The following is a 13,673-nucleotide window of genomic DNA, read 5'->3' on the forward strand; positions in this document are numbered from 1 at the left end:
TAACACATCGTGCTCTTAATACGGAATGGAAGTGTTCTCTTCTAAAGTTGGTACATTTCAACCCACTATCTGAACAAGTGGAGTTTCTATAGGCTAGAAATAGGAGGAATCTTGGCTTCCCAAAAGCCAAGCATAGAAGTTACAGAAACAAGGCCATGATAAAAAATAAATAAGTAAAATCCTGTATGGAGCTCTAGTAAAACAAGATTTCAACGTGATCATTTCATAGAATATCAAGAATCAGAATTTCTTTCTCTAAGAAAAAACACTCTGTCAATACTGGAATGGTTAGCATGTTGAATGAAGGAACAGTGGATCTCATATTGTCAGTGAAAAGGTAGAGAAATAAAGGAGTAATTATAAAGGGACACAGATTTCAGAGATTAGGTTTAAAAAAAAAAGTTCACCATGTTAGTAGCTCAGGGAAAGCAAAAGTTGAAGGAAGTCTAATTAATTGACATGGGGAAGATCTACCGTGTACTGGAAGGAGTTGGACTTGAAGAGTAGAGAACCATGGCTGCATAGCTATATTAGAGTGTTTTACACCTATAGATGCAAGTCTTGTCTCTGAAAAGTAATGTTTCTTCATTTGTAAGTGAACCTTAAATTTTCAATATAAGAAATTTTTACAATAAGGAATTTTAAGAAGTTTAAACAAAATAATGTGCTAAGTAGAGTGCCTTGCATTGAAAATCATTTAATAAATTTTATTTATTAAAATTATCAGTGATTAATTACCACATTTTGCTTCTTAACAGACATTCTGTGATTGTATCCAATAAGTAATTAAATATAGAAGTTCATGCATGTTGCATAGCAATGAGTCATGAGTTCAAAATATTAACAATTTCAATTCGTACACCTGACCTCAATTATAAATTTTTCAAACAAAATTAAAATACACATGCAAGGTGAAATAAGGTGAAATGTTTTCAATACTTTTGGCCTGAACATATTGATTTGAATGATGAAGAAAGAAATTCCACTAAGATAACTGAGAGTAGAGAGGTTGTGACTGGAAGACATGCTACAGCAGAAAAGTCACTGATTGGGACAATTTGCATCTAATATCAGAGTGCCTAGTTTGAGACACAGTTCCTCAGCTTCTGCTACAGTTTCCTGTTAATATGCACCCTGGGAGGCAGCAGGTAATGGCTCAAGTACTTGGCTCCCTGCTACCTATATGGGAAACTCAGAAAGAAATCTAGTATCCTTCCTTAGGCTTACCCTAGCCCTGGCTGCTGTGGGTGTTTGGAGAGTAAACAGAGATGGAAGATCAACTTCTTTCTTCCTTCCTTCCTTCCTTCCTTCCTTCCTTCCTTCCTTTCTTCCTTTCTTCCTTTCTTCCTTTCTCTCTCTCTCTCTCTCTCTCTCTCTCGTCTTCTCCCCCATCCCTCTATCTCTATATCCTTTCAAAGAAAATTGAAAAAAAAATTTTTTTTAGAAAAGAAATTCAGCTAAGAAGACTTCACAAGTTGATGAAAAGTATTGAAGTCAAAGAAATAGAAATTATTTCCCTTGAGGATATTAGTGGACCAACACCTAGGGAAGTGGTCATGGAAAATTTCTAGAAGTCTTTGAGAGACAATGAAGAGATAATGGAATAAGAAGGAAAATAATTTCATTTGCCTCCATCTAATACACCCATAATTTTATTTCTCTTTTAATGTAATCCCCTTGAGTACTATCAATACCTTCATATTCTTTTTATTTTTCTCATTAAACTCAACCTATTCTAACTCAGGATATGTAGCCCATAGAAAAACCTAACAGTAAAGAAAGGGAATATACCATTGTACAATTAATCCTGAGTTCTCATCACTCTACCCACAGGTGGTCTGAAATCACTCCTGTGCACAAGTCAATGGGCGGCCTGAATGACTCTGTGGTCTCTGAGTTTGTGCTGCTGGGACTCTCCACTTCGTGGGGAACTAAGGTTTTTCTCATGTTGACATTCTCCTTGTTCTATGTAGGGATCATCCTGGGAAATCTCTTCATTGTCTTCTTGGTCATTGCTGATTCTCACTTGCATTCTCCTATGTACTTCTTGCTGGCCAACCTGTCCCTCATTGATGTGAGCTTTTCCACAGTCACAGTTCCCAAGATGATCTCAGAACTTTTAAGTGAATACAAAGTAATCTCCTTCCAAAGCTGTATGACACAGACATGCTTCATCCACATCATGGGAGCAGCAGAATTGGTGCTGCTCATAGCCATGGCGTTTGACAGGTACATTGCAATCTGCAAGCCTCTACACTACTTGAACATCATGAGCCCTAAAAAATGTGTTTCATTTGTAGTCATTGGCTGGGTAACTGGAGTTGTCCATGCGATGTCTCAGTTTGCTTTTGTGATAAACTTGCCTTTCTGTGGTCCTAATACAATAGACAGCTTTTACTGTGACTTTCCTAGGATAATTAAACTTGCATGTACAGATGGAGCCAAGTTTGAGTTTGTTGTTGCTGCCAACAGTGGCTTCATGACTGCAGGAACCTTCTTCCTGCTAATCATTTCCTACGTCTTCATTCTGGCCACCGTCTGGAAACGTTCTGCAGGGGACTTATCCAAGGCACTCGTCACGTTGTCAGCTCACATCACGGTGGTTGTACTTTTCTTCACCCCATGTGTGTTTCTGTATGTGTGGCCTTTCCCCACATCATCAATTGATAAATACCTGTTCATTGTTGACTTTGCTATCACTCCCGCCTTGAATCCTATCATCTATACACTAAGGAACAAAGATATAAAGATAGCAGTACAAAGACTGAGCAAACAGAAATACTAGTTCATATTTTGCTGATCAGACTTATCTTAAGATAAGAACAAGGAAAGAGAAATTGAGAATAACAGACAGAAACCAGAGGTTGGAGGGAAAATAAGATCTCTCTAAGAAGGCAAAAGGAGATTTTCCAAGAATTTCTAGCCATAGAATGACAGCCCCTGAGTGTAGAACAGAAATAAGAAAAGGTGAATTTAAGAGGGTAGAATAAAAGTTTCCAGTTATCCACATCCCCCTCTTCACAAGCTCAAGGAGCACAATGAAGAGAGAGGTCCCCTACACATGATGAACACCAGTTAGGTGAGCACTTAACTTTGTCGTGGGCTCCGGGAACAGGTCTGCTCTGCTGAGCCCAGGGCCATGCCAGCTCCTGGACACTCTCCACCAGGCTCCAGACGGGGACCCAGCCTTTCACCATGCTCTCAGGCGGCAGGTCTGCTCCTGTGACAGGCCAGACCCTAGAGTCCCACGTTCCAGGCCATCCTTAGGTATTCAAAGTCCAGACCCATGCCAGCACCAGGCCAATCCCCATGGTCCCAGGATCCAAACCAACTCCTGCTGCTTCAGACTCTAGGCTCCAACATCAATCAATACTCTAGTCCCATGCCAGCACATATGAACTCAAACACCCCATTCTATGGACCCAGGTTCCGCACTTGACTCAGCGTCAGGCCAGCCTCTGAGCCCACTCCAATGGTTTCAGGTCCATTCCAGTAAAATAAAAGACAGAAGGCTATGCAAATTGAAGCCCAATGAGAGCAGAATAATTATATCAGAAAAATTCCATTTGAATTTAAAATAGTTATTATTAGATGTTAAGAAAGTATATGGAATGGGTGACAAAGGGAGATTTGATATTGCATAATAAAACTCAACAGTAACAAGTCCCAGTGTTCCACAGCACAGTGGGCCTTCTACAGTTCATAGTAATGGATTATATACCATACAAAAAACTGGAAGAAAAGAGCTGGTAGGCTCAAAAACAACAAAGAAAATGTAATTAAGTGGAAATGTGAGCAGCTTGGTTTGATCAGATTACTGTGTGTATACTTGTTGAAATATTGTACTGTGCCCTGTGAAAAATGTACACGTATTACATGTTAGTAGAAAATTAATACATTTTAAGATGAATTCTAAATAAAACTTTTTTTAAAAGATTTATTTTATTTATTTGAAAGACAGTTACAGAGAGAGGTAGAGACAGAGAGGGAGATCTTCCATCACTGGTTCACTCCCCAGATGCTACAACGGCCAGAGCTGCGCTGATCTGAAGCCAGGAGCTTCTTCCGGGCCTCCCACATGGATGCAGGGGCCCAAGGACTTGGGCCATCTTCTACTGCTATCCCAGGCCATAGCAGTGAGCTAGATTGGAAGAGGAGCAGCCGGGACTAGAATCAGCGCCCATATGGGATGCCGGTGCCACAGGCCCGGGCTTTAACCCGCTGCACCACAGTGCTGGCCCCCTCTAAATAAAACTTTTAAAAATAAAATGCCTGCAAAAGCAGAGGAAGATGGTTCAAGGTTAGGCCCTGTCATCCACATGGGAGTCCTGGATGGAGTTGGAGCTATTGAGTTTGTCCGCGACTAGCCCCAGCCATTGTAGCTATTTGGGGAATGAACCACCAGACAGAAGATCTCTCTCTCTCTCTCTCTCTCTCTCTCTCTCTCTCTCTGTGTGTGTGTGTGTGTGTGAGAGAGAGAGAGAGAGAGAGAGACTCTGCTTTACAAATACATACATACATACATCTTTCAAAGTTGAATTCACAGATGCAGAGAGTAGAATGGTGGTTACTATGATTGGAAGGAGGGAATAGAAATGGATAATTCTTGACCAACTGTTATAAAACTGCAATTAGGAGGAATATTTTCAGGAGATCTTTCTCACAACATTCTGAATATAGTTAATAACAGTGTCTTGATCCTTGAAAACTAATAGGACAGTATATTTTAAGTGTTGTACCACAGTAAAAGAATGATGTTAATGGCATGAGGGACACACTAATTAGCTTGATCTATTAGTTTCACAATGCATACATCTGTTAAAACATGACATTGTAAATACAATATCCCCTTGTCAATAAAAATAATGATAAATAAAACTCAATATCCATTTGTGATTTTAGAAAAAGAAATTTGGTATAACAGGAACAAATCTCAGCAAAACAAAGGCTGCACGTGCCAAACACATAATTTGCATCCTATTGAATGGGGAAAACATAAGCATTTCCTATAAGATGTGGAACCAGTCAAGGGGGTATACTCCCAATTCTTGTATTCAATAATACAATATTGGAAGTTTTATCTAGATGAATCAAGCAAGAGAAAGAAATTAAAGGCATATGAATAGGAAAGCAGAAAGTCAAATTTTTGGAATATATGATACTATACAGAAACTGATATAAACTGTACAACTTTAGGATACAAAATCTATACCGCCAAATTAGTAGCATTTTGTACACCACTAGCAAACTTACAGACAGAAATCATAAAAGCAATCCCATTCATAATAATAGCCACCAAAACATCAAATATCTTGAACTAAATGTAATGTTAAAGGATGTTAAAGGCCTCTATGATGAAAATTACAAAGCTCTTTTTTGAAAGAAATTGAAGAATACCCCAAAAAACGAGGATCTTCCATATTTACAGAGAAGAGGAATTAATATCATCAAAATTTCATACTACCAAAAAATTACAAATTCAATGCAATGTTCATCAAAATAACAATGATGTTCCTTACAGAACTGGAAAGAAACATCTGAAATTCATGTGGAAACACGAAAGATCCCAAGTAGCCAAAGCAATCTGGAATAATAAAAACAAAGCTGAAGGGCTCCTATAACCAAAATAGTACGATATTGACATAAAAATAGACATACAGACCAAGGGAACAGAAAACTTATCCATGCTGAAAACATTCCCCAGAGAAAGGACACTGTCTTCATAAATGATGTTGGAAAAATTGGATTTCCACATGCAGAAGTTTGAAACAAGATCCTTACCTCACACCCTATACAAACATCAACTCAAAATCAATGAAAGATCTAAATTTAAGACCTGAAATAATACAGAAAAACATAGGGGAAAGACTCAAGACATGACATAAGCAATGACTTTTTGGATAAGATCCAGAAAGCACAGGCAATAAAATCATAAACAGACAAATGGGATTGCATCAAGCAAGAAGATTCTGCACAGCAAAGGAAACAACAAAGTGAACAGAAAATGAACAGAGTGGAAGAAAATACTTCTAAATTATGCATCTGATAAAGGATTAGTATCCAGAATATATAAAGAGTTCAACAAATTCAACCATAACAAAAAAAAATCCAGTTAAGAAACAGGCAAAGGATATGAATAGACAGTGTTTTGTTAAAATATTTTATTTATTTATTTATTTATTTGAGAGGCAGAACTACAGACAGTGAGAGGGAGAGACAGAGAGAAAGGTCCTCCCTCTGCCGGTTCACTCCCCAATGGCCGTAATGGTGGCACTGCACCGATCTGAATCAGGAGGCAGGAGCTTCTTTCAGATCTCCCATGTGGATGCAGTGGCCCAAGGACTTGGGCCATCTTCTATTGCTTTCCCAGGCCATAGCAGAGAGCTGGATTGGAAGAGGAGCAGCCGGGACTAGAAATGGCATCCATTTGGGATGCCAGCGCCACAGGCAGAGTATTAACCTACTGTGCCACAGCATCAGCCCCGACATTTTTAAAAAGAAATACAAATGGACAATAAATACATGAAATTGCTCAGGACCACTAGCCATCAGGGAAATGCAAATAAAAACCACAATGACATATCCTCTCTCTCCAGTTAAATGGTTATTATCCAAGTCAATAAATAACAAATGTTGGTAAAAATATGCCATAAAGGGAACCCTGATACATTGTTTGTGAAAATGGAAATTAGTACATTCATTATGGAAAACATTCTGTACATTCCTCAAAAAACTAAAAATAGATTTACCTTAAGACCCATCTATATTCTTTCTCATGTTCATTGCAGCCAATCCACAATAACAAACTATGTAAACAATCTAGATGTCCATCAGCTGACAATTTGACAAGGAAAATGTAATATAGATACATGATGGAATACTATTCAGCCATAGAAAATAAAATCGTGAAATTTGCAGCAAAATAGATAGATCTGGAGATCATTATATTAAGTAAAATAAGTCAGACACAGAAAGACAAATTCCATATTTTCTCTCATATGTAGAAGTTAATCTATATAGAAAGAGTATAAAAAATGTGTGAGTGTTGCTTTCCAACTTGGGCTCTACAAAATCCTCCCGCAGAGAAGGGTGGTGAGAAGAAGAAAGGCTGTTCCTCCACCACTGACGTGGTGACCCAAGAGTGTACCATCGACATTCACAAGCACATCCATGGAATGAGCTGTAAGACATGTGCTCCTGGGCACTCAGAGAGATCCAGAAGTTTTCCATGAAAGAAATGGGGACACCATGTGTACACATGGATACCACCCAACAAAGCTGTCTGGGCCGAAGGAATAAAGGACATCCCATACTGCATCCATGTGAGATTGTCCAGAAAACATAATGAGGATGAAGATTGGCCAAAAAAGCGCTGCATGTTGGTTACCTTTGTACCTGTCACCGCTTTCAAAAATCTATAGTCATGTAGAGGCGCACTGCAGCAGCCACGAGCTGGAGCAGGTGGCAGCTTGGAGACAGAGGTGAGAGCAGACTGCAAACCATGGTGATACAGTCAGAGGGAGAGCATGGCATGAGTCTGGACTGGAGCCCTGGGGTCTAGTAGTTGCTAGCTGTTGCCTGCAGACCCATTGGAAGTAGAGGGGGCACATTTATCTCACCCCAACATCCCCACAACAGCACCTGCTTCCTGGCTGAGATAAGGTGGATTTGGACAGGAGCTACAGGAGACTTTGTGCACATCAACTAGCTGAGACAGAACACCATCTTCTTAGCAGTGCTAGTGGCAGCAGTGGGGAGAATGCAACATTCGTCCAGTGGTTCTTAGGTGATCCAGAGATTCTAGTAGAGATAGATAACAATCCACAGTCCCCACTGACTGTGAGTCTGACAGGATGTGAATGGACAAGCTTGTAGAATGATGAGGTTCTTGTAGGCTCCCAGGATCAAGACGCCTAGGCAGAGAGGTCTTGGGGAACATCTGTCTCTCTATTGACTGGACAGACTGGCAGGGCAGAAACATCTGTGCCCAGTGACTGGGGGAGCTTTGCGTGCGGTGGATATATGAGAAGGTGCATGGTGTAGGTGGGTCTCTGGGCTATCACCTGGTGTGGCTCCACACATTTGGAGCACCTTAGTGGCCTAGAGCAAATCACTGCAACAGAAACTGTGCTCAAAGTGAGGACTGCACAGATCATTTGTGTGGTTCATACAGTGGTGTGGAACACAGTGGAGGCCAACATCCAGCCATTGAGATCTATCACGCCTGATGTTACCATGGATACTTGCCCCACTGAGGAGCAGTGACCAGTTTCCTGGCCACACCCACCACACACCTCTTGGTATTCACTGAAAGCACAGAAATTCCAATAAGCCACAGAGGCATAGCTCAAAGATAAAAGCCATCAGAGGAAAAAAAAAATCAACTCCACAAATGCCTTAAAACATGCAGAAATTCAAGAAACAAGAATAAGAGAGATACCATGAACCCCCCCCCACCAAGGAACAAAACAACATTTCAATATTAGAATATGAAGATGAAGAGGTTGAGGAAATGCCAGAAATGGAATTCATAAAATTAATCATAGCATTACTCAAAAGTAATCAGAAGCAAATTCAAAAACTAAAGGAAACCATACATGAAAGAATTTTTCCCACGAAATTGAGATTTTAAAGGGAAATCAAAATGAAATATGAGAAATGAAGAATTCAATAGATCAAATAAAAAATGTGGTGGAAAGCCTTAACAGCAGACCTGGTGAGGCAGAAGAAAGAATACCCAAACTAGAAAATAAATCTTCAGAAATTTTACCTTAAAAACAAAAAAAAAGAAAAAGAAATTAGAAAACTTAAAAACAGTGTTGGCGATTTATGCAATACTATCAAACAACCCAACATACCGGTATTAGGAGTTCCTGAAGGTGTGGAAAGAGAATGGACTGTAAGGCCTGTTTAGTGAAACAATTACAGCAAACTTCCCCAATTTTGAGAAAGAAAGGGACATCCAAATACAGGAAGCACAAAGAACTACTACTAGACATGACCAGAAAAGACCTTCACACAACAATTGTAGTCAAACTCTCCACAAAAAAAAAAAAAAAAAAAAAAAAAAAAAAAAAAAAAAAAAAACACATAAAGAAAATATCCTAAAATATGCAAGAAAGAAATGTCAACTTACTTGCAGAGGATCTCCAAGTAGACTCACAGCTGATTACTTACCAGAAACCCTACGGATTAGAAGGCAATGGCAAAATATTGCCCAAGACTTAAAAGAAAAAAACTGTCAACTCGGAATACTATACCCTAAAAAGCTCTCATTTATGAATGAAGGTGAAATATGACCTTCCATAAAAACATATTGAAATAATTTGTCAACATTCATTCGGCCTTACAAAAGATGCTTAAGGATGTGCTACACACAGGAACACAGAAAGACAGCCATCATTATGAAAGATTGTGAGTGCAGAAAATCAGCCAGTAAAAGTACAGAAGAAATGTAAAGTAAACAGAGACAAAGAAGGGCACTATGTATTTATTAAGGGACCAATTCAACAGGAAGATGTAACTATTATAAACACATATGCACCTGGGGGGCGCCGCGGCTCACTAGGCTAATCATCCGCCTAGCGGCGCCAGCACACCGGGTTCTAGTCCCGGTCGGGGCACCGGATTCTGTCCCGGTTGCCCCTCTTCCAGGCCAGCCCTCTGCTGTGGCCCAGGAGTGCAGTGGAGGATGGCCCAGGTGCTTGGGCCCTGCACCCCATGGGAGACCAGGAAAAGCACCTGGCTCCTGGCTCCTGCCATCGGATCAGCGCGGTGCGCCGGCCGCAGCGCGCCGGCCGCGGCGGCCATTGGAGGGTGAACCAACGGCAAAGGAAAACCTTTCTCTCTGTCTCTCTCTCTCACTGTCCACTCTGCCTGTCAAAAAATAAAAATAAAAAAAAATAAACACATATGCACCTAATTACAAGGTAGCTGGCTATTTAAAATAAATGTTAAGGGTTCTAGAGAGAGACATAGACTCAAATGTAATAGTAATAGGGGACTTCAATACCCTATTTCAGCAATGGACAGATCAACCAGACAGAGAATTAGCAAGGAAACAGCAGAATTACTCAACACTATAGACCAAATGGACCTAACAACTACAGAACTCTTCATCCTGCAGTCACAGAATACACATTCTTCTCAGCAGTGCGTGGAACTTTCTATAGGGTTGACCACATGCTAGGCCATTAAGCAAGACTCAGCAAATTCAAGAAAATCGAAATGATACCATGAATATTCTCTGACCACAATGGAGTGAAGCTGGTAATCAACAACTCAGGAATCTTTAGAACATATGCAAACACATGGAGACTGAATAACGTGCTCCACCAAGATCTGGAACCAGACAAAGGTCCCCGGTCTCATCACTGCTTCTCAATATAGTCCTGGAAGTTTTATCCAGAGCCAGTAGACAAGAAAAAGAAATCAAAAGGATACAAATTGAGAAGGGGGAAGTCAAACTATCCATATTTGAAGATGACATAATTCTATACATAGGGGATCCAGAAGACTCCACTAATAGACTATCGGAACACATAGAAGAGTTTGGTAAAGTAGCAGGATATAAAATCTATACACAAAAATCAGCCATTGTATACAAAGAAAATGCAAAGGCTGAAAATGAACTTCTAAGGTCAATACCATTCAAAATAGCCACTAAAAAATCAAATACCTTGGAATAAATCTAACTAAAGATGTCAAAGATCTCTGTGATGGGAATTAAAAAACGTTAAAGAAAGAAATAGAAAACACAAAAAAAATGGAAAAAAATCTATCATGTTCATGAATCGGAAGAATCAATATTATCAAAATGTCCATTTCTCCAAAAGCACTTTATAGATTCAATGCAATACCAATCAAAATACTAAGGACATCCTTCTCAGATATAGAAAAACTGATGCTGAAATTTATATGGAAACACAGGAGACCTCGAATAGCTAAAGCAACCTTATACAACAAAAACAGAGCCAGAGGCATCACAATACCAGATTTCAAGACATATTACAAAGGAGATGTAATCAAAACAGCCTGATACTGGTACAAAAGCAGATGGATGGACCAATTGAATAGAATAGAAATGTCAGAAATCAATCCAAGCTTCTACAACCAATTTAAATTTGACCAAGGAGCTAAAACCAATCACTGGAGCGAGGACAGTCTATTCAACAAATGGTGCTGGGAAACTGGATTTCCACATGCAGAAGCATGAAGTAAGACCTTTACTTTACACCTTACACAAAAATCCACTCAAAATGGATTAAAGACTAAATATATGACCCAACACATCAAATTATTAAAGAACACTGGGAAAACCCTGCAAGACAATGGCACAGGAAAACAGTTCTCAGAACTGCTATCGATCAGCCGTTAAAGTTTCAATTTTGTCTCACCAGGAAGTTCTTGATTGTAATCCTGCTATTAAATATGCTATCAGTCCTTAAAGCATGGTCTGTTAAATCCTGGAGATCCCCAAAATCCTCTGAAGAGGTTTCAGAGGTCCTCTTTATTCCAACCACATATATGCATGAGGTTAACACAGACTGTCCTCAGACATGGGAATTCAGCTATTTTCTCTTAGTGCAGATAGTAAAGCAATTGGTTAAAAAAAAAAAATGTAAAGCAAAGCTGCTCTACTCACTAATTTTTTTTGACTTTTAAAAAAAAACAATTATTTCTCATTTTAAATGTTGGTTACATTAGCTTATAATGGACTTATTGTGGTGACGTTGAAGTAAATTTTAAAATAAGCATTTTTGAAGCACTCCCTTTTTAATTTCTTATTGAGCAACATCACATAAGCAAAAGCACTTTGATAATTTTTAAGAGGGCAAAAGGGTCTTGACATCAAAAACTTTAAAACTACTGATAAATACAAGCTACTTAAATTCTTCAGTCTTGTTTCAAATAGTGTGAATTTCATAAATGTATTTTCTCTTTCTGACTTTATATTTCATCAATTCCCTTAACAGGAAACCAGTTTAGGAGTCTTACTAATTCGGCAGATTAAGTCACAACCACTGAACACCGATTGAGTATCTACTATCTACAAAGCAATATGTAGGTAGATGTAGACCCAACATGCGTGTCTCTTGAGCAAAGTCCTCCCCTGGAGATTTCTGGCAGCATTTACAATTGTAATGCATAAAATAGTTTCACAAATCTAGATTACAACGGAGGAAGGATATGTCTCTGGGTACATGCAAGAGAAATGCCAAACATCATTAAGACAATTGAGTCTTTCATTTGACATAGAAGCCTGATTATTTCCTTCCAGGACTTTGTGAAGTATATGACTATTTGTTCTTCATTACAATGACTGATACTCCTTTTAATCATGGCAGGACATCTTAAAGCACTGATTTCTAATTTCAACTGATACTAGCACATTTCACACAGATTTGGCTATTGCAAATGGCTTGTGACAACTTCCTTTTGCACATTATGCCTAAAGATAGCAACAACCAGTTGTCTTACTTCAAGGGTTTTAGGAAGATCAAAGAGTAATTATGCATAAAATAAACAGGAGATGCAAGGAATAATACTCTATGAATGAAATTTCATTTCTGAGTCTTTTAACTTTGTTGTCAAATATCTATAGGATTTTGTTACATTTAGGTCAAGTTTGGAGGATTTCACATAATTCAACAAAAACACAATCTGTATTTGTTGACTCACTGCCCTTTGTTGATGACATGATTCTATATATAGGGAACTAAAACACTCCACAAAGAGACTATTGGAACTCATAAAAGGGTTTGGTAAAGTAGCAGGATATAAAATCAACACACAAAAACAAATAACCTCTATATACACAGACAATGCCATAGCTGACAAAGACCTTCTAAGATAAGTCACATTCACAATAGCTACAAAAAAATTTAAATGCATTGGAATACACTTAACCAAGGATGCCAAAGATCTCTACAATGAAATTTTCAAAACATTAAAGAAATAGAAGACATAAAAAAATGGAAAAATCTTCCATGTTGATGGATTAGAAGAATCAACATCTTCAAAATGTCCATACTAATGAAAACAAACTATAAATTCAATATAATCCCAATCAAAGTACCAATAATATTCTTCTCAGATATAGAAAAATGATGCTAAAATCCATATGGAAACACAAAAGAGCCCCAAATTGCTAAAGCAATCTTAAACAATAAAAACAAAAGTGGAGGCATCACAATAAGACATACTACCAGGCAGTTATAAACAAAGAAGCCTGGTACTGGCACAAAAACAGATGTGTAGACCAATGAAGCAGAATAGAAATCCCAGAAATTATTCCACACATCTACAACCAATGTGTCTTTGACAAAGGAACCAAAATCAGCCCTGGAGCCAAGACAGTCTCTTCAACAAATGTTGCTGAGAAAACTAGATCTCTGCATGTAGAAGCATGAAACAAGACCCCTACATTGCAACTTATCCAAAAACCCACTCAAATTGGATTGGAGACCTAAATCTAAAATATGATACCATCAAATTACTGGAGAACATTGGGGAAATCCTACAAGAAATTGGCATAGGGAAAGACTTCTTAAAAAAGACCCTAGAAACACAGGCAATCAAGGCCAACATCAACAAGTGGGATTACAGCAAACTGAGAAGTTTCTGCACTGCAAAAGAAACACTCAGCAAAGTGAAGAGGCAACCGACAGAAT

The 13,673-nt window shown here is 38.7% G+C and overlaps 1 protein-coding gene across 1 annotated transcript; it reads left to right on the forward strand.

Annotated features, from left to right (window-relative positions):
- Positions 1 to 1,816: 1,816 nt before the first annotated feature.
- LOC138842993 (olfactory receptor 4F15-like) lies at positions 1,817 to 2,994 on the forward strand. Its single transcript, XM_070054871.1, has one exon. The coding sequence runs from the start codon at positions 1,865 to 1,867 to the stop codon at positions 2,783 to 2,785; it is 921 nt and encodes a 306-aa protein (XP_069910972.1). The 5' UTR covers positions 1,817 to 1,864; the 3' UTR covers positions 2,786 to 2,994.
- Positions 2,995 to 13,673: the final 10,679 nt, after the last annotated feature.

This window comes from Oryctolagus cuniculus, chromosome 12 (genome assembly GCF_964237555.1).
Source record: "Oryctolagus cuniculus chromosome 12, mOryCun1.1, whole genome shotgun sequence".
NCBI lineage: Eukaryota > Metazoa > Chordata > Mammalia > Lagomorpha > Leporidae > Oryctolagus > Oryctolagus cuniculus.